The sequence below is a fragment of the Microchirus variegatus genome (assembly GCF_963457635.1).
Source record: "Microchirus variegatus genome assembly, chromosome: 14".
Taxonomy (NCBI): Eukaryota; Metazoa; Chordata; class Actinopteri; order Pleuronectiformes; family Soleidae; genus Microchirus; species Microchirus variegatus.
Window position 1 is genome coordinate 19,812,120 of NC_139815.1, and position 27,009 is coordinate 19,839,128.

Genomic DNA, 27,009 nt, shown 5'->3' on the forward strand with positions numbered 1-27,009 from the left:
ATATATATATATATATATATATATATATATATATATATATATATATATATATATATATATAATCCCAGTTCAAGCCCATGATATCACTGGGACTGGGTAGAGGCTGTGTTCATCTAACAGGAAGGAGTTATTGTTCAGGGAACAGAGGTACAAAGGGCTACTTCTCCATTAGTCTCTACCCTAATGGAAACAGTTGGACAGTAAAACCATTAAAACACACACTCAGGGACACACAAACACACACATATAAATAGACACAGGGTAGTGAGAAGCCCATCTGTTTGGGACCAAGTTTATTTCCCCATCTCCACTGCTACCAGTTTGGGGTCATAACATTTTATCTGTGTAATATTTCACGATAAAGGTATTCATTTAGTGCTGGCCAGGATTGGCTGCGTTTTTTAAAGAATAAATCCATCGCCAAAGACTGATGATTGAAAAATTAACAAGGGAAGGGAGTGAATTAGACTGAGAGGGAGACGGCAGACGGGAGGGGGGAGGGAAAGAGGGACGGGGGGGGGGGGGGGGGGGGACTAGCCAAAACTCTAATCCGGATTAAACCCAATCTGGCAACCACATTAAACTACAGTTAGCTCTCCAGCTAACTGTCTGCTCACACACACACACACACAGAGAGAGAGAAATTCTGCGGTGTGTGCAGTGTTTAGCAGCTTGGTCCCTAAAGCCCATTTTGCTTAAAGCCGGAGCATATTCTGCTTTTAACTAATATGCTGAATGGCTGCACAGCAGTTTACCAGGCCTTCTGCATTACTAATCATTGAAATTATGGGATAAACATTTAGAATGTGTGTATTTACATGTATTGCAAGATTTACTCAGTGTTTTCTACAAATAGTGATATTTCCTCGCGTCTGTGAGCACCACCACTCTCACAAAAACAATGTTGTGTTGACATGGACTTCCTCTATTTCTGTCTCTCTCTCTCACACACACACACAGTCGATGTCTCTCTCTCTGTGAGCCTATCTATCTGTAGCCCAGTCCCAAGCCTCTGTGTCCCCATTGATTGTCTGAGAACAGAACAATAGCCCAGGGTTTGGAAATGGGCTTCCATTGATTCTAATTAGGAAAACATTAAATAAGATTTACCCACAGATAACTGCAGTGTGACCAGGATTGGTTGGTCTTAAACGACCCTGGAGCTGGAGCTATAGAGAGAACAGAATAAATATATATATATATATATATATATATATGTATATATACATATATACATATACATATACTTATAGTGTATGTATACATGTATAGTTTGGATTAGTGAGTGTGTGTATGTGTTGCAGAATTAGAGATGGGGAGTGTCCGATCGATATAGAATCATCCTCCTAACTCTGTTTAACACTTTCTTGCTGTTTATCTCTCTTCAGCTGTCATTCTCTTGTCTCTTTCTGTCCGTCTTTCACACTCCGTCTCTTTTTTCTACCTCTCTGTGTTTACTGCTTATCCCTCCTTCTCTATCTCCTTTCCTTTCCTTTCCTTTCCTCTGTCACTTGCTCCCATCTTGCCCTTCTATCCCCCCGTTATAATTCCCATGCTTGATTAGTCAGTGGATTAATTTGGAAACAGGGTATCAGTCTGTTACTAATGGGCCATAGAGATCTCATCACCACATGTCACTATTACCAGCTGAGCTGTTTGGCTTTCAGCATTGTATTTTCTTGCGTGTGTGTGTGTGTGTGTGTATCACAAACCTTTTTTTTTTTTTTTTTAAAGATGTGATACAAAATAAAACACTATGCCACCAATAAGCAACCTGATTACCAGCAGTAATCTGCTTTAATCACACCTTGGAGCGTCTGGAACCGTTTCAGTCATTTTTTTGTTTATTTTTATCTTTTGTGGAGTGCATTGTCATGTTAAGTCCTGACAAATTACTGGATTTAATTTACCCAGGCACCTTTTGATTGTTGATAATGCAAGCGTTTCTCATTAGATCGCACAGATGTAGACTCTTTTTTTTTTAATAGAAAAAATTATGGTGTGAGCTACAAATCCTCATATAAATGTATTTTTTTTAAACAAATGCATGACATTTTTGAAGGATTAATTATGATTTACTGTATACAAGGATGATGTTTTTTGAGAGTCTAACAACTCTTATATACCAGGGGTTGTATAAAATGCAGTATACTGAAAATGTATTGTGTTTTGATTTTATGCAATATGTGCATTTATTCTGTCCAATGTCAATGTCAGCAGTTTTCTTGTAGACCAACATGTTTACGTATCTGCTATCTTATCAGGGACTTTGCATATGACCTTTCACATTTTTTTTTAAGCACCGCATTGGTGTGGAACAGCTTGCAGCCCGACGCAGCGGAAAAATTCACCATCTCTCTGTCTCTGTGTCTTTCTCCTTGTCTGGTGGTCATGTCAGTTGCCTTTGGCTGCCTTGCAGATAACAAAATCGTCTCTCACCTGCTGGTGGCCGAGCCAGAGAAGATTTACGCTATGCCCGACCCGACCGTACCCGACAGTGACATCAAGGCCCTGACTACGCTCTGTGACCTCGCGGACAGAGAGCTGGTGGTCAACATCGGCTGGGCCAAACATATCCCAGGTAGGTAAATCCTGACTTTCACACTGACCCGCACGTATGACGACTCCTGTCAGAGTGAATATATATATATACATACCCAGTCCCGTCATGCTGTGTGAAGTGGCAGAGAGTACATGGTTTGGATTAACTGCTCCAGATGCAGTTGCATAACACACACGTACACCTGGCACTAAGGTGTGACCTTTCACCCTAATCCTTGCAGACAGACATTTTGAACTACTGACCTCTCCAACTGACCACGCCCTCTCCTACACACACACATATGAATACACATACAGTACATGTGGGGGAGAGGTGAGAATTGTTGACCTTTTCACCTGATCTCTCCTTAGCTTTCCAAAATCTCCTTAGCTTTAGCACGCGAACATTGTTTTTATGAGTAAATCTTCACCTCCTGTCATTTTACTTTTCTACCCACCAGGTGAACTACAGTAATGAATAGTGAACTACATTGTAGCCCAGCTACCGTTTTAAGCTGTTATAACCTTTAAATTTAAAAACTTTATTTAAAAAAGGGTGATACTTAGCTCGTAGAAAGAATACAATCTGTCATTTACATCCTCTAATGTCCCTTGGGCTGAAAGGTTTACTTTTATATATATAATTTTTTACTTTTGTCTTATTTTGTCAATTCGGCTGTAATTCAGCAATAATAATAATAAATAAAATAAGAAAATGTATGTAGGCCTATTCATAGACACTTAAACACAGAGGAAGATGGTGAAAGATGAAACAAAAGAGAGGAAAGTTATAATCTGGGTTTGGCCTCAGCGAGGAATCCTGCTGTCACAGCAGAGAGGCAGAAAGAGCAGTGTCTCAGATTTGCACAGATTAGGAGAGAGGTTAGTCCCATTATAGTATAGAATAGAACAGAATCATCCCTGATGCCACTGCTCAGTGGGTTGTAAAAGTATAGGGAGAAATAACAGAGACATAAATATCACTCAGACATGCTGTGTAAATCTATATCAGTAAAGTCGATGGCGGTGGATAACAGGGTCTCCAAATGATAGTTTATGTATTTTTCTATGTATCTTTATGTATATGGAGAAAAAGTAAGATGAGAAGATGCACTGCTTCTTGTTAGTGGATTGATCTCTGTGCTGCCGTCTGGGCGATAAGCAGAAGAATATATGAATCCATATAGTTTTTATTTTTATTTTTCTCATCTCCATGTGATGCCTCTTATTTGCTGCCCTTATAATCAATGTTACCTTTCCTTCTATTTACACACTATACAGTACATAATGTATACACACATAATGATATACTACAAAAAGATACACATTATGTCAGTCGTGTGTGTTTGCGTGTACCTGCGCGTGTGTAGTGCTCTGTGTGGAGAGAAACTGAAACACAGCGATTGTTTGGCGGAGGAGAGAAGATGGTGTGATTAGACGAGCGAAAAAAGGCAATCCACCGCTCGCGGAGAGAGATGGAACTCTTCATCTTCCAAGTGTGTGGGTGTGAGAGGGAGAGAGACAGATTTGAACACCTTATGAAATACTCACGTTTACAACTCTGAACGCTGATCTAATGCTCGCGCACACACACAAAAAAGTCACCCACTGTTCACTCATGGTGTCGAAAAGAAGTACGACACACACACACACACACATGCACAAAAGGCAAACAATGATGAGTCTACGATGACTTAAGTCTTGAATAGAATTGAACAGAATCGACCTGTTAACCCTTTTTGCAGCTGTTTTGTTTTACATCTCGTACATTTCTCTCTCTCTCCCCCATTCTCTGTGTGTGTGTGTGTGTGTGTGCGTGCACGTGTGAATGCATACAGACACACATCTTCGCTCGCCATGGTACAGTAACTTTTTTAATCAAATTGATGGAGAGAGACAAAGAGGAAAAAAAAAGAGGCAAAGAGAGGAGAGGTGAAGCCAATTTATGCTTCATGATATGGCTGTGCGGCACACACACACACACACAGTCACAGAGAAAAGACCGAGCACAGCACACACACACACACGCACACACAGGCTGCTAACAGTGGTAACAACGTGTCAAGGCGAGCGCCAGGCAGCTAATTTGAAGTCATTAGATGTCTGCCGTACTGGCAACAATTTGTTACGCTCACACACACACACACAAACACACAGCGCATACACACACTGAGTTAAGAGCCGTCTGCAGATAGCGAGGAGGCTAAATTGTAAACTAATTTAAACATCACTCAGCGTTAGAGAGGCTGCCTGCGAGACAGGCCCCCGGATAACAAGGCAAGGGAATGTGTGCGTGCGTGTGTGTGTGTGCTCGGGTGCATGTGTGTGTGTGTTGCTAGTCATGTTTGACACACAGTCACCCAACCTTAGAGACTTGTGACAACACGCACACACACATATATGCACATATCTCTTTGATTGGTTCTTTTATTCTAAATCCGTGTGTGTGTGTGTGTGTGTGTGTGTGTGTGTGTGCTCATTTCCTTCATGATACTGCCTATATGCAAACATTTGATATGTTATTAGGAGAGGAAAATGAGGTTTCAGACACAGTGTGTGTCTCATATTATCACAGGACGAACGGAGACGCTGTCACACACACACACACACGCACCCTCACACACGCACATCTACCGTTTGGAAAAAAAAAGATGAAGCACATAGTAAATGCATGCCAGCATATAAACCTGTGACAATGAGGGGTGTTTCTGCTGAGTCACTCGTGCGTCCGTACATGTGTAAGCGCTGATATCTGGCAATGTCTGCGTTAGGGCTGTCACTTTTTCCTAAAATCATGCTCAGTAGAACATAAAATCAATAGTGGAGGCAAACAGTCCAACTTAATTTCTGATAATATTTGCCGGAAACTCAGGATCTGTCATTCTGATCAGGATCATGTAGAGCTGGATGAGAACACACACTCAGTGCTGGAAGACACAGGTATTTATGAGCCAGCTTATATAGTTGTGGAGTATGTGATGCACACTGTGTCTCTCCACTAAACCAGCAGCTTGCGCTCTGCAGAGACAGGATTCTCCCTTATTTACTGTATGTTTGCATCTCCAAGATGCTGTTGCTGCTGCAGCTGACACTGTCATACGTCATTATGTCAAGTCAACTTTATTTCTAGAGCACATTTAAACACAACCAAGGTCGACCAAAGTGCTCTAAAGAGTTAAAGGCACAGCAACATAAAAGGTGTAAAACTGAAAAATAGTAACATAATAAAATAGTTAAAAAAAAAAAAAGGTAAAATCTTGATAGAAGTGTCTGGGCCAAAGAGAAGAGGTAGGTCTTTAAAAGTGATTTAAAAGGTCCGATGGTGGGGGCAGATTTCATTTCTATGGGTAACTTCCAGAGTTTAGGGGCAGCTACAGAAAAGGACCGATTGCCCTAAGTTTTTAGTCTAACACATCTAAAAGAAGACTGTTATTAGATATGATATGATAGGGAACCTTACAGTGAGAACTTTACATCCCACATTCAAAAATAAAATAAAAATAGAAGCTGAATGTCGAGGACCCAGACAGCTTGGTATCCCGGGGAAAACAAACGTAGCTTTTCTGAAAACCATTTTACATGTGTCCATTCCGTACAGAAATAAAACAGTTGTTTCATTTATATCTACATTTAAAATGTGGAGTTACCAATCATTAGAGGCAGAGATCTCACCAGGAGGAGTAGGGGTTGGTGGTTTTGTGTAATACGTCAAGATGTTTTGTTTTTTTTCGTGCCTAAACCCTAACCACAATCACAGCCAGGAAATTGTCATCACCGTCCTTATTTTGAGTGCCACCAGCAGTTCAAATATGATCCTGTAATGAAGTAATGTCAATTTGGCTCAAGAAGATGAGCTCACACTGTGCCACGTGTGATCCTGGCAACTGGTCTGGTACCAGGTCCAAAGTCCTCGTGGAGATCAAAGCTTGGTTTTAATGAGGCACAGAGCTGTATTTCTGTGGCCGTGGTTAAGGTTATGTGCTCGATGCTTGAACTTCGGTTAGGGTCCGGCACAGACTGGTTATGATTAAGGTACGGTATAAAGTTTTGGTTAGTCGAACCAAATGAATGGTTGCAGAAGAGTGTGTGTGTGTGTGTGTATAGTCGAGAAGAGGAGCAAATATTTAAACAGGAGGGAATCAGAGAGTGAATTAAAGGAAAGAAAGGCCATTCAAAGTGAGCCATTTATCTGTCTGTAGAATTACCCCCTTCTCTCTCTCGCTCTCACTCTCTCTCCCTCTCTGTCTAATAACTAAATGTCTACTGGGCACTCGTGCTAGCGGCTCTTATCTAGACTCATGGACACAAAGGGAGACAGGGAGACAGACAGACGAACACTTGACTTGACCAAAGAGCCGAGAACAAACGAATGAATGAATCAACGAATAAGAGCCAGAACCAATAACGAACCAGGGGCCTTGCCATTAGTGCTTTTCTTTTTTCTTTTTTTTTTGTTACAATCCCCTCCCCCATTTGTTCTTTATTCAAGAAAGAAATTGCTCTTCCCCCCCTTCCCTTCCCTTCCCTTCCCCTGCACTATTCTCTCGCTTCCCTATCTCTTTTTACTTGCGCTTTCTTTCCTCGCAGTCATTTTACCTCACTTTCTTTCTCTCATTTCCCCTTTCAATTTTGACACTCAGGATAAGCGGTCTAGGTGTCGACAGTAACGTGGTATGATTGAGCTGTGAAAATGGGGAGGTGGAGGTGTGTGTGTGTGGGGGGGGGGCTGTGATGAGAGACCAGGTGAAGAGGAGGGGATGCAGCAATTAGTACTCGATTAGTATTCAACCAGTAATTGAGCACTGGTGACATTACATTTGTGTTTCTTTGCTGAGCGTGCAATTTTTATATTAAAGCGAAATCATATACACGCTAAACGTGTGCTTGCATGTTTACATAATCCATATTAATATGCAATATTTACCTCTCTTGTGCAGTTTTATTAATATTAAGACTCACAATACCTTGGCAGTCAACAATTTCATTGTACTAAAGCAGCAGCAATCGAGGTGTCGTCACACTGCATTCGGTTTCCCCGAGTGTAATGAGCGAATTAGTGTAAACGAATTTCTGGAGTATCATATCATACTGTATATCATAGTCAATTGGAACCAATAGCTTGAATTGATAATCCAACATTTTGCCAAGCCATCCCATTCATCCCATTCATCCCATTCCCAACAATCACTTTCTCTTCCATTGGGAAGAATTGAATTTCAAAACCTTTTGCCTCTTCAGATAATGCATTACGCACATTTTTCACCTAAGTTAAGTGAAGCAACTCAAGCACATTTTGTGGTTTCCTGCATGACCTGGCAGGGTTGATGTTAAACCCACATTTATACAGAGAACTATAGGATCAGATTACATCTCTGATTCTGCAGGTAATGAAATAAAAACCAAGGGAAATGAGTTGAAGCAAGATAGTGATCTACAAGATGAGGTTTAAATCAAAACATTCCGGATGAGGATGAAGGGAGAGAACCCTCAACATAACCCAGACACTCCCCAAGAGCCTTTGATACAATACTATTCTGAGCGGCTCGCTAAATATCCAACACCTCTTCAACCTCTCCTCTGACCTCTCCCTTTCTCTCTCTCTGCCTCCTTCTCTTCCCCCTGTTTGCCCTCCCCGTGACCTTATCTCCAACCCTCGCTCTCTGTGGTATCCTTAACCTCTTCATTATCAAGTCAACCTCATTTCTCAACTCCATCGCCTCCCTCCCTCCATCCCCCAATCCCCTTCTCCTCCCCTCCGTCATCCCAGCATTGTCAGTCTGTTTCCTCTCTGGTTCTGTTTTTTTGAGTCAGTATAAGTCAGACGGGTCCAAAATGTACCTTTTAATCAACAATGGTTCTACAGAGAATGTTCACGTGGAGTGAAGTCTGCTGCGGCAGTTAATCGTTTAGTCAATATAGTAAATGACTGTTAAATTAATCACCAACAATTTTCCTTTGCTTCTCTATGACTCGAGACTGAATATCAGTCGAATCAATAATACAAATAAATCTTAGCTGCCGCGCTCTTTCTTTATGAATAGAAACGTTCCTCTTGTTTGCGCTGATTTATTTAACCGGTTTAGCAGTTAGCCGCTCGGAGTGCCAGTTAGCCAATCAGTCAGTCAAGTAACTAGACAGCCAGTCAGTCAATCGGCCAGAAAGACAGTCATTCACTCAGCAAATATTGATTAATAGGGGTGTCTTGCTCCTTTTAGCAAATCAATTGTTGAGTCAAAGCAGCCAAGGGGAACCTCTGCACACACACACACACACACACACACACACAGTACATACAAGCAGATATTCACCCTAAACGTGCAGCTCACTAAATTAACACTGACACACATTGTAACACTTAACAATGAGCTTCACCAAATGCAGAACAGAACCATATATGTGTGTATGCGTGTGTGTGTGTGTGTGTGTGTAAAAGCCCAGACTGGCAATGATGTCACTCCAGCAGCCCCTCCTCATTAAGTCTGGTGATGTCATCAATCAGCAAAGAGGTTGTTGGGCTTTGGCTCAGACAGTGGTAAATCAGAGAGGAAACGTGTTCCGGCCAGCACTTACACAAACAGACACAAGTGCGAGCTCGTGCACAAACGTACAGTTTTACATTTGTTAAATTAGCGAGCTCTATCGGTATTAAACTGAGGAAAGAATCATAAGCGTCCTCGTGTCCTATATCCTCCTGCAATAAAATGTCTGGTCTGGTTCCACGTTTTCGCAAAAAAAACTCTTGGAAATACACACACGTACGTGCACACACAGAAATACACACACACACAGCTTTGTCCTGATTCTGTCGGCTGAGGCTCGTTCACCTTGACAGTTGCAGCATGCTGGGCGCCTCCTTAACACACAAACATGCAGTCAGTTTACAGTGTCGTTGCAGCGTGTTGACAGTTGCATCAAACCTTTCAAACCAACCTGAGATTGCTTATTTACTAATGACGACGTAATCCATTTCTTTCTAAAATGCAAAGATAATAAGTCTGTTGAAGTTAAGGTAACTTCTGAACATGATGAGAGTTTATACGGCTTGTCTAAAGCATGATTTGGTACATTTTATTCCTTTCTTTGACGTTCTTTGAGACTATTTTCTTTCTTTTTTAGGACCCCTTTAATGTTAAACTTCCCTTGCAAAGCCTACTAGAATAACGCTCTTGTCACAGATGGGATGTATACATGTAGCTACTCAGTAAACAGCCCAATGATATTGGTCAAGATGTTCTGCCAGGGGCCAGATTTTCCTAAAACAGTAAGCAGAGCTTAAAGAAGGCAGATACAGTAAGTCTAGCTTTCTCTCAGATCACTTGATTTGCATTGTGCTGAATGGTTATTCTGGAATTATTGATCAAAATATGTTATTTTTGCCTTAAAGGAAAAATACTGAAATATTCACATCAATTGTAAAATAATATTTGATGCAAATGTCTACATTTAAATCGCTATATATAGGTATGTAAGCATGAAATTCTAATATTCCGAAGCAATCATGTGACATTTTAATCGTATACAGCCACATGGCTTTGGATCTGATTACGTTTAGTAAAATTGAGTCTCCTCGTGCTTTTCTCCGAGCACCGTTGACCGCGTTAGATTTCCAATTCTTCTCGTCCCCGAGCGTCGTAACACATTTAGAGGTTCGATATCTTTGTTTTAAGTACGTGTGTTTGTTTGCTTCGTTTTTTCCACATCAGTGCATTAGAAATATCTTATTTTCCAGTGCTCCACCGTCACCGCCACGGTTTCCCGCCCATACAAACAAACACGTCCCTGTTTGCAGATGAAAACAAATATTGATGAAATCAAATTAGACAAGAATATTTGATATCCGAGCTTAATGTTTGGATTAAGTTGGGCTTTCTTATTGGATTAAGCCTGTGAGTATTGGAAGCATTTCATCAATATGAGAAAACAGAGGAGGAAAGAAGATTTCCTTTTCCTTTGTAGCACGGATATCGTCTGCTATGGTCACGACATGCTAATTCCCATTGTTTCAGATTTCTCTGCTCTGTGATGTATATACCCACATATTCAGTCTCTGAGGGCACGTTTTGTCCATGTTGACTTTTCTGTCTTGTCTGATGCCCCCGTGTTTGTTGTGTCATCACAGTGTTTCCATGACGACATACCTGTGATGGCACTCAAACACGTCGGTGTCCGCTTTGTACCTTTTGTTTCGCACACAAACTCAACACAAGCATCTCAGACGCTCTTACCTCGCTCGGGTCACACCTGGGTGGTGACACACGCCTTAAGTGTCATACATGGTAACAGGTGCCACTGTGGCTGTTTCCACACGTGTCACAGCTGAGTTATAATGAGGTGGAAAACACAGAGATAACTGACGTAACTTATCAAGTCAATACAAAGACACCAACTTGTTTCTCCCGCTTGAACTGAAATATTCACGATCAAGAATGGTGCGAAGAAAAAGTCCCTCTTCTTCTGTCACTCTTATTTTGCACTAGTCAGTCATCCGTCCATCTTCTTCTATCCTCCACATGAGGGTCGCAGGGGGAGCTGTGCCAATCTCAGCTGACATAGGGCGGTAGGCGGGGGTCACACCCTGGACAGTTTGCCAGTCCATCACAGGGCCACATAGACACAAACAACTATCACTCACACCTATGGTCAATTTAGAGTGTCCTAAATTTGCTTAATCCCCAAATCTGCATGTCTTTGGACTGTGCGAGGGAACCAGAAAACCCTGGTTCTAATCAGACAATACACAAATTATCCTGAATTCAAATTTGCGCAAGTAACTTAATGAGAAAATTTCCTTTGCGTTTGATTTAATGCACTTTAACAGTAAAATAGCAGAAAACAACTATTCTATTCAACTCCTTTCATCAGTAATGATGGGAGCAGGACACACAGGTGCTGTAAGGGAAAAGACAGTGTGGCTTTAGATTGCGACTATTTCTTATGGCTCAGGACTACAGGTACAGGCTTGGCTGTGTGTAGAGATTCACGTGCCAGTATTTCATCATTTTGACTCTTGAGATGTTATTACCAATACGCCGATGCCAAATACCAATATATGACTTAAAGAAACATGCCACTCGAGACAAATATCCACGGAAAGTCCTTGTGGTGGCTGTAATAGAATAAGAGTATAATGTGAACTGGCCAAAGAAGAAGTTAATATCAGGATCATGGCAAACATTGTTATATGATTTATTTAACATCAAATCACTGTATTGTAATATTAACATCATAATTGGCTTTGTACCTTAACATCTCATCTTATCACGAGTTATAATATGACATTTAAATAGGAGTGGTGTCCTGTAAAAGTGAAGTGGTTTGCATAAAAACAAAATGTCACACCTAACCAAATCAAGTTCACTTCTCCAAACAAGTGAATTACATGTTTTTTATTTTTGATTACACTGATGAAAATCCGCACAGTTGCTGATAAATAACGAGTCATAATGTCATTGGGAGGATTAATATTTCATTTCAAGTAAAAGTTGTGGTGGGGGGGAGAAGAAAAAAAATCACTGAACTTGTAAGATTTACACTCGCTCGGTAGCTATTGCTGTTTTTCTTATTAGTGTGATTACATTAGCAAATCAAATTTGTCTATCAGCCTTTGAGACACAGCCTGCAATCTGAGTACACTGTCTAATCTGCATCAAATAACGTCTGTCACTGATCGCACACACACACACACAAAACGAACACAAGAGGAGACGCAGGCATGGGCGTGTCCAAACAGCACACACACACGCACGCACGTGCATATACTTCAGAAACACATCACACCCACTATGGAGAAAAGTGTTCACGCGGACAGATGTGCACAGTTTTAGAATATGTGACATCAAATGAGCAGTAACGGATAAATCAGAACACCATCTGTGTGTGTGTGTGTGCGCGTGTGCGTGCGTGCGTGTGTGTGCACGTGGAGACATAGAGATGATGTGATGTGATGTGATGCTGGTGGGGCATAAAGATAGATGATCATAATTATGCATAGGCCAAACTCCCATTTCAGATCATCATCCTCCTGTATCTGTTGGAGTGCACGTGTATATAAACACTCACACACACACACACACCTATGCGTGCAGCAAATCTAGCTTAAGGAGGAACAGGCTTGTCGTCATTTCTGTCGGTTCATACAAAGTTCACAGACAGGCATGAAATGGTTATTCTCTCGCTCTCTCTCTCTACACACACATGCTCTTTTTCTGTATACATCTACATGTTTCCCTCTCCTTCCTTCTCCACTGCTCTTTTTCCTCACTTTCTTCCTTTCGTTTTTTTCTTCACATTTTCCTGCACTTTCTCACCTCTCCCTCCTTCCTTCCCGATGCTCTCTCTGCCCTCGTCTCCCCGTCCTTCCCTCCCACTCCCCCACCCGCTTCTCGTATCTCCCCCGCTGCCTCCCTACTATCCTTCATCCATCGTTCCTAAATAACAGTCTGGAGGATTCATCCTTTCCATCAGGGAATAAGCAGGTGGGAAAATAGGATTGGAGCGTGCCTGTCACCATCTGGGGACGACTTATGGCCTATACACACACACACACACACACACACACATAGATACACACATACAGTTTGTATACATACATGTATGTGTGTGTGTGTGTGTGTATTTTCAGGGATGTAATGGTGCAGGTTTGGTGCAGGATATTTTGTCTGGTTTGTGTTGTGTTCCAAAGCATTTCTCATTATGATTTATGATCAGCTGACATTTATAAAATTTGTGTTATTTGGGTGAATAGCACACACATAAACCTGCTCTGTCTGATAGTATTGTTTGACAGAGGTATATGTTTTTAACTCTCTGGCAAATGCCTGATTCTGAATTCATCAACAATCAAATACTTTTTCTTTCTGTTTGGGATGTTTTCATACGTACAGTTCCTTCCAGACAGTTTCAGGAAAAGAACAGTGCTTTATTGCAGGTCTGAAGTGGTTTCTTAAAGGGCAACTTTAGAAAGAAACTAGTTGTTTTTCTTTACTAATATCCAGAGATAAGTGTAGTTTGATGATCATACAGTGGATCTGAGACACAGGTCTCGTGGCAACAGAGGAAGTTGGGATTGGATTCCTCGCACACAGCAGCACTTATACATCTTTATATGTGTGTGTCAGTTGCCACCTGCTTCTTCCCGAACAACAAAAACACACACACACACACACAGCAGTAATATGGTGTGTGTGTGTGTCTATTTAATCTTGATATGTTTCATCTGCACACTGCTACCACAGCTGGCTGCCTTATTGTGTGTGTTACAAGGCGCACATGTGCATACTTTAGTGCATCAGTTTTAAATACTGTATCATATCGCTATACAGCAGCATTACCAAATGGCACGGGTGTGTGTGTGTATTTTGTGTGTGTGTGTGTGCTGTCAATCATGCCACACACACAGATGAACCAAGCCATTGGCTGGCTTGCTGATGATGACATATGAGTTCCTGGCCTTGGTAATGGCTGTTAAATCTCATAATTACACGCTTCTTTATTGCAATGCATAATGACCCTGCAGCACTATTGGACAATTAATTAAGATTTTCAGCCCAGGCTTTTCCGAGCCCAGATGAGGAGGTAGAATGAGATCTAATGTTCTTGTCTTCGAGCTAGGACATTAAGGCTTGATGGTATAGGAGAGCGAGGGCTGCGTCCATTCGTTTTGATCTCTGTCTTTCTTTTTCTTTTTTCCTCTATGTATCTCTCGCTGTCTATTGCTTCGATAGTCGAGCCTTTCCTCTCAATGCTTGTCCTGGATGATGATATTGGACACCATATCTCTAATCTGTGAATGGTAAATTAATCCCTGTGGAGTTTCTGCAGTTCTCTCTCCATTGGAAAGCTACGGAGGATTAGGAAGATAAAATCAACACAGCCTAGTAATCTCATATTCAGACACCAGACCTGGACACGGACCAGTGGGCTTTATTTTAAAGCCACAATCAGCAAGTTTCTATTCACACATCAATAGTGGGGGCTTTTTTCATTACATTATTTACTTTCTGTATAGTTTGGCGTGTCGTTAACGTCAGTGTCCTCTGTGCGACTGTGGAATATATGTGGTCACAAAGAAGAAAAATAAGTCAAAGTGTTTTATGCACAGTGGTCGAGATGAGTTCATGCTTTCATGATGGATTTGGACTTTTCAGGTGAATTTTTTTCTTTCTCTTTTTCTGAAAAAGGTAATCCACCAAGAGATCAATAATCTGTCACAATGCAGTTAATTGAACAACCTGGGAAAATGAATTAATCGCAGACTAGATAGATAGACGGATAGACAGATGGATCAATAACTGAACTACTGACTGGGCACTTTTGTTTTTTCCTGAAAGAGCTCAGATCGCTCATTTTCCACTTCTTCCATTTAAGAAAACTGTATAAAGTCTTTAAAACTGACAAAGCCAAAACGGCGGTCACAGACACGTGGATGGATTTAGAGTTATTGTCCAAACTTGTTTCCCCATTTAGTAAAACATTGTCCGATAACCTTTTAGCTTGAAAACTGTGAAATATGTGATTTTAACTTGATGATGTACAGTCAAACTGGAAAGAAAGATAAAAATAATGCATAAAAATTGACACCCAGTAGATATTATGAATCATAGCAGAGATTATTGTAAACGAGCAGTACTCATGCCTCTATGGTAGATGGTACATGCCCACACACACACACACACACACACACACACACTGCCACCCCCATGCTCCTTGACATGGCCCTGGTGGAGCTAGAAGTGGGTAATTAAAATGTAAATATTGATATTTTATTATTTGAAATAGCTCCACTGCAATGCTCTTAATGTCACTCCATCTGTCGCCTCCACGGGGACATGGGGTTGCCCTCGGTGACTGGCTAACCCCCTCCCCTCCACCCCCCCTCCCCACCTTTGTAACCCAGAGATGGCACCAGCCATAACACACACGACTCTTAGATGGCCATCTCTGTGTTGCTCCATCTCCATTTTGGGTCTAATTAAGTCTTAAAATATTAGTATCTTGCATCCACACACACACACCCACACACACACACACCCACACAGGGTGACTACAGCACACAACTCTTCATTCCTGACTCTCTGTTACTTAACACACACACACACACACACACACACAGAGCACTCATCTCCACTACAGCTATGGGAAGAATGTAAGTGTTAATCTTGCAGTGCTGATGATAGTGTCTAATGTATGCAATTAACAGTCAGCCAGGGCTGAGGGTTTGGTAATTAGCTAGCTGTTCACACTGATTAGAGGCTACTGCAACCCTATGACTGCTCCACTCTCCCCGAGGCCTTGCAGGGGAAAAAGGGGAGGATGTGGGGGGGAGGGTACAAGGAAGAAGAAATAGAGGGGGGAAAAAAGATATTCTTTAGCCAACAATATGGGAGGGGATGATGATGTGTGAGTGTACGTTTTTGTTTAACAGAGAGTGAGGGTGTGTACGGTGGCTCTTATGCGTAGTCTAAGTAAGTCGTTTACCATGTCGTCAGATGATGATCCAAACGTAAACCATCACTGAATGTTGGCTCTCATGTGTCGTCTAAGTCCCTTTACATTTTTTGGCCTGCAAGTTTAATTTGACTCAAGGATGAACTGATTAGAGTTTGTTGCTCAAAGGTCAAGATCACTGTGACCCCACAGTAAAAATACATGTCATAGCTGTTTGTTTCTTTGTGTTTGTTGGTGTTTTTATCTTTTTACTCAATGATTTACTAGTTTTGGTGAAGTGGTGACAGATATTGGTGGACTGAGAGTTGCCTGGCTGGCAGCATCATGATTGGAGTTTAGAGTAGTGTGTGTGTGTGTGTGTGTCTTTTAAGCCCTGCTAAATTAGCTGCTTCTCTGTGTAGACTTGTTTCCATCTCGTTGCGCATCTCTGTGTAATTGGGTCAGCTGGTGTGTTTGTGTGTGTGTGTGTGTTTTCCTGTGTGTGTGTGTTGTTCCAGCCTGGCCAAAGCCATCACAGGGGGTCTGTGTTCATTTGGGCAGGCGTCGGGCCTTATGGTACGAAAACAGTTTGAGATACGAAGACACACGCACACGCAAATGTATACTCGGGATGCATCACAAGAGAGTTCACTACCTTTACAGTGTGCAACAATTTAACACAAACACAGAGAGTCTTGAGCCACACAGCACACACGCAGGGCAGTGACGTTCCTGTAGCTGCTGGAATCTTCACATGTTCTAATGCAATCTATATCTCAGTGGGCCAGTAGATTTAAATGTGTCCCCTGCAGTACACACATATAGAGGAAAAAAAACTGTTCTCCGAGCACATTTTCAATCATAAAACTGTATATATCACTCTCATTAAAGGTGTTCCAGTTGTAGAGGTTTGGTGCACTATGTCGGAACATATTATTTCCTCACATATCACTTGTGTTATTACACATTTAATTTACTGCTGAAGTGCTTCCAGGGCACCACCATGACACCACGTCACTCACCAGTTGAAATTTTGAACTCCAGTTCAGGATTCCTCTCGTCTACGACTTTGATAGTACAGCTCCTAGCCGTGCGTGGTGTGAATTCAGTTAAGCTGCACTGTGTTATATTTCTATGACAACGTGTGAAGCTTTTATTTGTGCCTTGGAGACTGATGCCTCTTGATAAGTAGGTGAATCTCTGCACGTTGCATTGTCGAGGCTGACGGAGCAGCCTTTTTTTTATGATTTCGTTTTGTAAGCCATGACAAAAAAAAAATATCAGTGTGGACTCAATGATCCATAGAAGAAGTTCAAGATTATAGTTGTTAAGATGTTTCATTGTTCAGATTTCAGTGAATGGGAAACCAAATAGGTCTGGGAATCACTGCACATCTGTATTATTGTATTATACAGGCATTATTGACGATCAGCTACGTTTCGATTAATATATTACATATACATAATAATAATATAATACAATATTAGGTAACACTTTAGATTAGGGAACACATATTTGCATAGGTGCTTACTAACATAAATAAGTAGCATACTAGCCCTTTATTAATAAGCACATATTCTACCTCTATTACTACATGAATTAAGTTTTTTCCTACATAAAGTGTTAATATGTGCTTAATATTTACTGATAAAGGGCTAGTGTGCGACTTGTATGCATGTTAGTAAGCACCTAGTTAATGGTGAATATGTGTTCCCTAATCTAAAGTGTTATTACATCACTTTAAATGTGCTCTAAAATAGCACACAAATATACAGTATTTTTTTTTTACTATGGCAAGAGATACAGGGATGTCATGTGCAACCAGTTTTCTCACCTACTTACATAGGTATGTGTACAATGTTGTTGTTTTGTCGGTATACAGCAGGTAGCACCAACACACACACACAAGTGCGCTGGTACTCATAAGCATCACACTCAGTACCCACTGGTTCCCATTTGCCCTGTAACCACAACCAAATAAATATAGGCCTCCTGTACATGTGTGTCTGTGTGGGTCCATGTATCAACTGGGGCGTGAGAGAGAGCGCTGTCCTGTGTGTGTGTGTGTATATATATCTGTGCTAGACTGTTGTGCGGTCTTGGGTGTAAATGTGCAGTCAGGACTCATTTGGCAGACAAACTGGCCGCAGGGTGGCTTGGGAATCGACGTCTGTTTGTGTGCGAGTTTGTCTTTATATGTGTATCAGACAGAGCAAAGGGGAGGGAGGAAAAAAAAAAAGTGAAAAGACACAGAGGGAGAGAGAGAGAAAACAGCAGAGGTTAAGTCTGCATGAATGCACTGTAGCCTCTTTCTGTCAGAACAATGTATGGCACATGCAAACACACACACACACACATACTGAGATTCTCCACACGCTGTTTATAGATACGCACAAAGGCGACTTTTGACTGTAAACATTTTCCTGGGGTGTTTATGGTCCCAGTCGCTGGTTTCATGTCTTCTCTATACGAGGTCATTGTCATGCAGGAAATGTGCAGATACATTTTCACTGGCAACAGATTCACTGCAGCGTTGTATTCTTAACTCTCAGCCCAACAGCACATCGAGAGGAAAGTTTTGCACTATCACATAACACTTAATGCAATAGAGCTGGTCATCACTTTGCATTACCGTAATAATGTAAAAACACTTAAGATTAGGGAACAAATAGTCACCTTTAACTAGGTGCTTACAAGCATGCATATAAGTAGCATAATAGCCCTTTTGTCTTTGACAACAGAGAGGAGAGAGTTGGAAAAACACCTCTACATAGTTTTTGTCTTAATATTTTTGTAATTTGATACAAATGTTATTTTAAATAACAGGTTTTTTTGTTTTTTTCAAATACAACTTTTTTGTTTTTCTTCATTTTAAATTATTTATACACTATTTTAACCTGCAGTAAATTGTAAATAACTTTTAAATATTGAACATTATTCTGGAAAAAGTTCTGGCCCTTTTATTGACATTTTGAGCCTTAGGTGTTATTAGTGTGAGTTTATTCATTTATTTATTTACTGTCGATTACCTGCTGTTTAGTTAACATCTACAAAAAGTAATGGAAAGACTTGCAAAATCAGGCAATAATTGTCTAGAGGTTGTAAAAATTGGTCTTCAAAGTAATGTCCCATATATCTGGACTTTCAGTTCTGTTATGTGTCGTAACCTTGCGTTCGTGTACATTCAGCTGAGCGAACCTTCAAACCGTACACAAACATGCGTCGTACGAGATGCCTTATCAACAATGGGCAGAAAGGAAATGTAATTAGAGCCAAATAAGGAACCTTCCTTTGTCAAGCAAAATCACAGGTATGAAAGAAAGGTCCCCACCCCATCCCTCCTTCTCACAACTCTCCTCCTTTTACTTTCTTCTCTTCCTCTCTGTCTCTCTCCCTCTCTCTCTCCCCATCAATACCTCTCTCTCTCCATCATCAGCACTAAATTCCCATTGATGTTTCTTTTCTTCTGCTGTATTGATCGCTTCATGAGAAGGAGGGGAGGAATGGAGGAAGGGAAGAAGGGAGAGATGGCGTTATCTGTTAATTAATTTGTCCTGAAGCCGGCTGCCTATTAATCAGACAGATAAGAGGCATTGGATGGCTGAACGGCGCAGACAGGCGGAGGGGGTCGAGGAGGCGCACACACACACACGCGCTCACACACAGGGAAATATACATAGAACCGCACAGACTCACAGAAACGTGTATGTGTGGGAATGTGAGAGAACACACGCACACACAAACTGATAAAAATCATTGATGTATCTCAATAAGAAAAGGTGCACTTTCAGCTCAATAAATTAATCACAAGGATTTTAATTATTGGTGTTTCCGTGTGTGTGTGTGTGTGTGTGTGTGTGTGCATTTTTAGTGTAATTACAAGGGAGAATGTTTGTTGATGCTGGCATTATTAAAAAAACAGCTATAGTCTTGTGTACTCATGTGTGCCTTCACTGGCATCAGATCTCATTTTATTAAAGGAGAACTGACTGAATCCTTCTCCCAATGCCAGCACACACACACACACACAGACACACACACCAGTTAAGTGATATTAACCTTCACTCATTTTTACTCTTCTCTTCACTTGACCCCTGGGTTTGAATAGATTGTGCGTGTGCTAATTTTAGCAATGCCAGTGCTTATTTCCCAGCCCATGTTGACATTAGTCTGTGTGAATGAGGCGTGTGTGTGTGTGTGTGTGTGTGTGTGTGTGTGCACACGTGTGAACGAAAAAACCCCAAAAGAAATTCACCTCTAATCCCTTCTGATGATTTCATTAAGTAGAAGACACTGGCAGTTGGCAACGATACTGCTCCCTTCACTCCGTTTGTGTGCGTTTCAAATCATACACCTGTGGTTTCATTTCCGCGTGTGTTTTTGTGACATTGTGTGAGAGTGTGTGTGTCAAAATGTGTGCAGGGGTTGTTCACAGTTGAAGATGCAATGAATTAGTGCACATTATAAACAACAATAGCCCTTCAACCTTGACATAATGAGACGCCTACCGTCAACACGCTCGCGAGATAAGAGCCCCAATTCACAAGCACACACACACACATGCGCCAACACACACACTGCAGCAGATGTTGTTGAAGGAATATCTGCCCCCTCTCATCTGCCTACGTCTCCTGGCAGCGTGCTGCACACTGCAGCAAGGTCTGACAGGTGTGCTTACATGGGCCACTGTCTTTGCTTTTCCTATGAAGCCACTTTCCTTGACACACGCGTGCGCGCGCACACACACACATATAGGCAGACTGGCAAGTGTGAATGGACAGGTGTGTGAGGAGAGGACAGCTGTGAGGAAAGGTGTGTGTGGGCAGGTGTTCCATTAAAGAGACAGACAAGGAAAGTAGGAGACGTAGTTCACTTAGGTACGGCCGTGATCGAAAGATTGAGGTGAAGATGTGAAAACTGTTTTAAAGAGAAGTAGAAACAAAGAGCTGTGCAGTTGACGTACGAGGAGAAACAATACACAGTACAAGACCAAAAGATTGAAAAGCACAGAGAAAAGACAGGAAGAGGACCTGTAAAACGAATGTATCTACATAGTAAACAAGAGTCAGACACACAGATGGCGAGTCAGTGTGTGTGTGTAAACACATACACACACACAGCCAGATAAAACAGGCATGGATTGAGACTGGAGAGACAGACAGATATAGACATAGGCAAATAGAAAGTCATGGATTGACACTGGAGAAAGAAGTCGTTTTTGAGGCGGTAGCAGCAATTAGTGTGTGTGTGTGCGAGAGAGAGAGAGAGAGAGAGAGCTGCGATTGTGAGCATTGATCATGGAGGTTGTGTCAGGGGGAGATAAGGCCTACCTATCCCCAGAGAACAGCCCTGAGCACAGGTGAGAGAGAGGAGGAGGATGTCTGTGGTCCACTGGATGGATGGATGCATGGATGGATGGAGGGTGTTCAGGAAGGAGTGATAATCTTGACTTTTTTTTAAAGTCTCTTTACTTCTTGTTACGTTCCCTTTCAAAAGCTCTTTCATTTAGAGCATGAACAGTATATTCAGGCTTATTTATAGTAATATTATCTGTGCATCTGCTTCAGACTTCTGACCACATGGACTGTATGCGTCAACTGCATATAAAAAATGAAGCTATAAACTATATGGGATATCAGCAATATCAAGACTGACACTGATTTTATTTTCATATTCATTTCACTATGAATAGGAACAAAAGTCCTGCAGCCTTAACCAGGCTAATATTACCAGAATTAGAACAGGTATCACAGTCAATGTCACCAAACCTGACCTGAAACTGAATATAATCAAACATTTTGTCCTAAATCAGCCCAAACAGTCAACAATAAAAAAAAAAATCAAGTGTAAGAAAGTGAAAATGAGTCCGTTTATCTTCTAAGTTAAAAACCTGTCTTGCTTCTTTGTTTGAACCCAGGTTTCTCCACGCTGTCTTTGGCAGACCAGATGAGTCTACTGCAGAGTGCATGGATGGAGATCTTGATCCTGCGCGTGGTGTACCGCTCTCTGTCCTTTGAAGACAAGGTTAGTGTCTTCGACATCATGTTTGCCTCTTGTGTTTATAAAACGATGTACTTTTGGAACCACTTCACCTTCCTGTGTGTGTGTGTGTGTTTGTTTTTGTCTGCAGCTGGTGTACGCTGAGGACTACATCATGGACGAGGATCAGTCGAAGCTCGCTGGACTTCTGGACCTGAACAACGCCATTCTCCAGCTGGTCAAGAAATACAAATCCATGAAACTAGAGAAGGAGGAATTTGTCACGCTCAAGGCGATCGCCTTGGCTAACTCAGGTTTGAAACTCTCATGTTGTTGTTGTGGTTGTTGTGCGTTATCTTTGTCTGCATGTGTTTGAGTCTGTGAGTACATGAGTGAGACTGGTGGGGAAAGAGTTAATCCTTGGGATCTACAGTCCCGCGGGACTCGTTTAAACTGAATCATTAAGGGACTCATTTCAATATTTCACACACACACACACACCCCACTGACACAACACACACTTTCACCCACATATTTTCTGATAAACCTCCTAATTAACACACAGTTGTATCAACACACATTCCCATAATAGTCACATATACCTGCAATCATTTAGCACATGCAAACACACACACACAGAGACACACACACACACACCTTACATACTCTTAAACAAAGTGACGATCCCTTTTACAATTAGCATAGTCGTCTCTTCAGATGCCTGTTAAATAAGGTGAAATCGTTACAGCACAAAGTCCGTCAATAAAGCCCCCTCTCTGATGTATCCAGCCACATCGACAGCTGACTGGCGCTCGCGCGCACATACGCGCACACACAAACACTCGCGTGCACCTCCTCTTCCTCCCATGACCCGTCTTTTGAACTTTGTCTTGGAAGCCGGCCAGCTCTTCAGTACTCTTTAATTACAAGGGGGGAGCTGTCAATACAATGTGTTTAAATGGGAAAGCTTTGAATAAGGAGGGAGGGGCCTTTTGTTCAGGTCTGCCACCATCGACACACACACACACACACACACACACAAACATCCCAACACCTTTGCTCGAAACACATCCTTTCTCCCAAATCCACCAGTTTCTTCTCTCTTAACACGTGTGAACCATTGTGAAATATTTGCCCACACACAAACACAGTCATGCAGATCCAGAACTAATGGCATTGTTTCCCCATGAACTGTGTGTGACAATCATTTCTCCTGGCTCTGAACAAGTGTGTGTGTGTGTGTGTCTGTGTTTGTGTTGTTAGATGAATGATGCTACTCCCACTTGAGTTCAGCTGTCTAGAGCTGACCGTGCTGCATTCCAAACCAGAGAATGTGTCGTTTTTTTGAGGGTTTTTTAAATTCTCAATCTTATGTAGATTCAGTGATGATTAAATGATGTACAACACTAGACACTAGGCTGAACAAATCGCAGTAGGCGTAATTTTTCTTAAAGCCAAAATGTGTGAGGAAATTATCATTTTTGATAAAATGTTGTCCTGACCTATACACATTATATTCTATAGAGTGAAGAAAACATCGTTGTTTCTCGCAGATCTGCACAAATCTCACACAGTAATCATGTTAAATATGTTATTTAAATAACAATGAGAATAATTATGTAAAAAAAAAAATCATATCACCATCGTAGTTTCAGTCAAAATAATCGCAGCTCTACTAAAAAGTGTCTATTTTGATGCTGGATGCAACTCCTTATATGGACATCCTGGGGTGTGTGCTTACAGGTCAAATCTTCAGGCTTAAATGCTTGTCAGTTATGATTAATTTAAACTCTTTAGAAGTCACAAAATAGACATTTTTTATTTTATTCTTGTTCATAAAAACAAGCCAAGTGAACTTTGACGTATTTCCAAATTTCACAAATTTAATCCTATTTAAAGAAGAACAAAAGAGTACTTTTTGCACAGGTTTGCTTGCCACAATAATATTTTAAGTGAGATGCTGAGGGCATATGGAAAACCACAATCTGGTCTATATTTGTTTTTGTTCTGAAAGTGAAAAAGAAGATTTTCCCTATAATCGCAGCCAATACATTAAGTCTTAAACCAGATTAATATGAATGATTTCCCCTTTAAAGTTCACCTCAACGTTAACTCACATTTCAAATGGTCTTATTTTTCTTTTTAAAAAAGGATTTCACTGGAAACAGCCGACACCCAAACAGGAACTTCATCATTTGCCAGACTCTGTGTAACTGCTCTTCAAGACAACAGAATGCTAGCATTAGCATTTTGAAGGGCACTGACACTAATTAATTCACAGGATGCTAATCATCTGCATTAATGAAGCCAGGCCTTAAGAAATGTTAGCAAACGTGCCTCACATGTAAAGACCGCTAAACTAGCCGTGTGTGTGTGTGTGTGTGTGTGTGCGTGTGACGTGTGTGTGCTAACGTGTGTGTTTTTAACAGCCTTATGTGCTCGTGCTCATTAACGCCTGCTGTTTTACTCGAGAGTGTAGTGCAGGGTCATGGCACAGGCGGGCGGCCATGTTTAAATACCAAACACACACTATATTAAATCAAAAACTCTTTCAAACTCATTAAACTGCAGTTTAACATATGCTAATGAGAAGCTTCAGGAAAACCACCTGAATGAAGAGGGGAATGAATGTGATGATGTCACACTCATGCTCATGTTGATGCAGAAATAAGCAATGTAGTTTGTTTTGTCAAATATATTTGACCTGTACTTGTGAATTATGCTCACAGAAACTGATTTAATACAAATGTGTACATATATATATATATATATATATATCCTCCATTATTAGTCATCTAAAGTCAAATATCATTCCCAGACAAGTGGAACACACACTGTTATGCAAACTGGGGAAAAAAGTAGAAAATGTGAAGACTGATTGAATTTTCTATTGATCTCTATAGAAACCAAACCACTATCTGCTCCTGAATACTGATACATGCATTACACTGTATAGATCCAACTATACGTGTGTGTGTGTGTGTGTTTGTGTGTGTTTGTTGTAAGCTGTTGTGTTCACATCTTTCATTTATTTTTTTGCCCACGCTGTATATCAATTTCAAGTTTCCCCTTTCATTTGAACGTATGTTTTATATATGCATCCAACTCTTTTGTCGTCGGTGTATATTTGTGCGTCATATTTGTCTGAGAGCAACACTGTGACGAGTGTGTGCATGGATCATGAGTCAATACAGAGCTGCAGGAGCAACAACAAACATAAACACATAAAACACATCAAATACAATCAATTCACCTGTTCCAGTCAATAAACACATGCAGGCACATATTACCACTTTATATCTATATTGTATGACATCACACTAAACAAACAATGACTCATAGATGTGCTGCTAATTACAGGTCAGAGCTGTTCATTCATAGATTGTGTTTTTATTTCTGTGTGGGATTGATACACACACATATGAAGAAAATTAAAGTATGAGTGAGGGTGGGGTAGAGACCTGTAAGAACTTAGTTAAAAATAAAACCTAGAAGAATATAGGGTATAGGTCAAATACATCCATCAATAGTACATATATATATAGAGAGAGATTTTTCAAGTTAAAAAAGAAGAATTACACAACAGAAGCTGGAATATTATATCAAACCATCAGACAGTGACAGAGAAGAATATAATAAAATGCTAAAAATTAAAAACTAAATCTGACTCGATAGATAGATAGATAGATAGATAGATAGATAGATAGATAGATAGATAGATAGATAGATAGATAGATAGATAGATAGATAGATAGATAGATAGATAGATAGATAGATAATTGTGTTTATAAATTAGAGTATATACGGTATAAAGTAAATTAATTAATTTACTTCTAAAGAATCTTTGTAATTTTTAATGAGTACTATGAGAGCGTGGTGAGTGTGTAGAGTACGTACGTATGTGTGTGTGTGTGGGGGGGGGGGCCTATCAATAGTTGCCTTGTGATTATTATTTAACATGCATGTCGTCATTGATCGGACACATTGATCGGAGGTTGGGAGCTAAAGGCCAGCTCACATTAAGACTTTGCCTCCCTCAGGGGTGATATGGAGCATTATTATTGAGGGACATCCTCAGCTTTTACAGACACAAACGCTGAAGCGCTCCTTCCTCCTGCGACACCTCAAAGAGAGATTACGGGTACACACACGCACACAGCTGCTGTGCGTCAACAAACATATAAGCTTGTTACTGGAGTGGAACTGCTTTTAGTTTTTTCGTTTTATTAGAGCACTTTCCATTGATTTCAAGGTGCGTTGTTAAAAAATCATACACCTCTTGCGTTTATTCCATAGCCAAAATATTAACTTTTTATTAACATTAAAGGACGGGGCAGTACTACTCTTCCCAAAACTTTCGAAACGTGAAATATCAAGATCTAATCTCCAAATCTGCATGTTTTTGCACTGTGGGAGGAAACCAGAGGAGGATATGGATGCAAAGGCAAGAGCGCTAACCATCACACCAACCTGTTATTGGCCTGTTATTATCACATGTATTTATATTTTCTGCTCTTATTTTTTTTTTCCCCCTTTTCCAGACTCCATGCACATCGAAGATGTGGACGCAGTACAGAAGCTCCAGGACGTGCTCCATGAGGCCCTGCAGGACTACGAGGCCTCCCAGCACCAGGAGGATCCCCGCCGGACGGGCAAGATGCTCATGACCCTCCCCCTGCTCCGCCAGACCTCCACCAAGGCCGTGCAGCACTTCTACAGCATCAAGCAGGACGGCAAAGTCCCCATGCATAAACTCTTCCTGGAGCTGCTGGAAGCCAAGGTGTGAGGACGGGGGGGACGTGGACGGAGGACAGCCAGACACCAGTCTGAACCACCCAAGCTTCACCTCAAAATTCTGAACAGCAACGTTGAATGACCTCTTTCTCTTTGACACGCACACATTCTTACACCTCACACACACACACACACACACAGAAATATGTCCTGGAATGACGTCTTCTGATGATGAGTCCCCCCCCACCCCCCTTCCTTTGAATAAACAAGTACATTTTACCTTTGACCTGAACTCCTAAAACTCCACCGACTTGAGAAACGTGTTTGAAT

The 27,009-nt window shown here is 41.1% G+C and overlaps 1 protein-coding gene across 5 annotated transcripts in view; it reads left to right on the forward strand.

Moving 5' to 3' along the window:
* The window catches only part of esrrga (estrogen-related receptor gamma a), a gene marked incomplete at both ends in the record, with an annotated part of 66,523 nt that extends 39,792 nt beyond the window's left edge, over nt 1–26,731 (forward strand). For 3 of the 5 annotated variants that reach the window (XM_083900432.1, XM_083900433.1, XM_083900434.1), the window contains 4 exons: nt 2,420–2,581; nt 21,884–21,990; nt 22,097–22,259; nt 26,487–26,731. In XM_083900432.1, coding sequence (XP_083756558.1) covers nt 2,420–2,581; nt 21,884–21,990; nt 22,097–22,259; nt 26,487–26,731 — 677 coding nt within the window. Of the gene's footprint in view, nt 1–2,398; nt 2,582–21,883; nt 21,991–22,096; nt 22,260–26,486 lie in introns of all 5 variants that reach the window. The other 2 variants (XM_083900431.1, XM_083900430.1) reach the window with 1 other exon arrangement.
* Between the last annotated feature and the right edge of the window lie 278 nt (nt 26,732–27,009).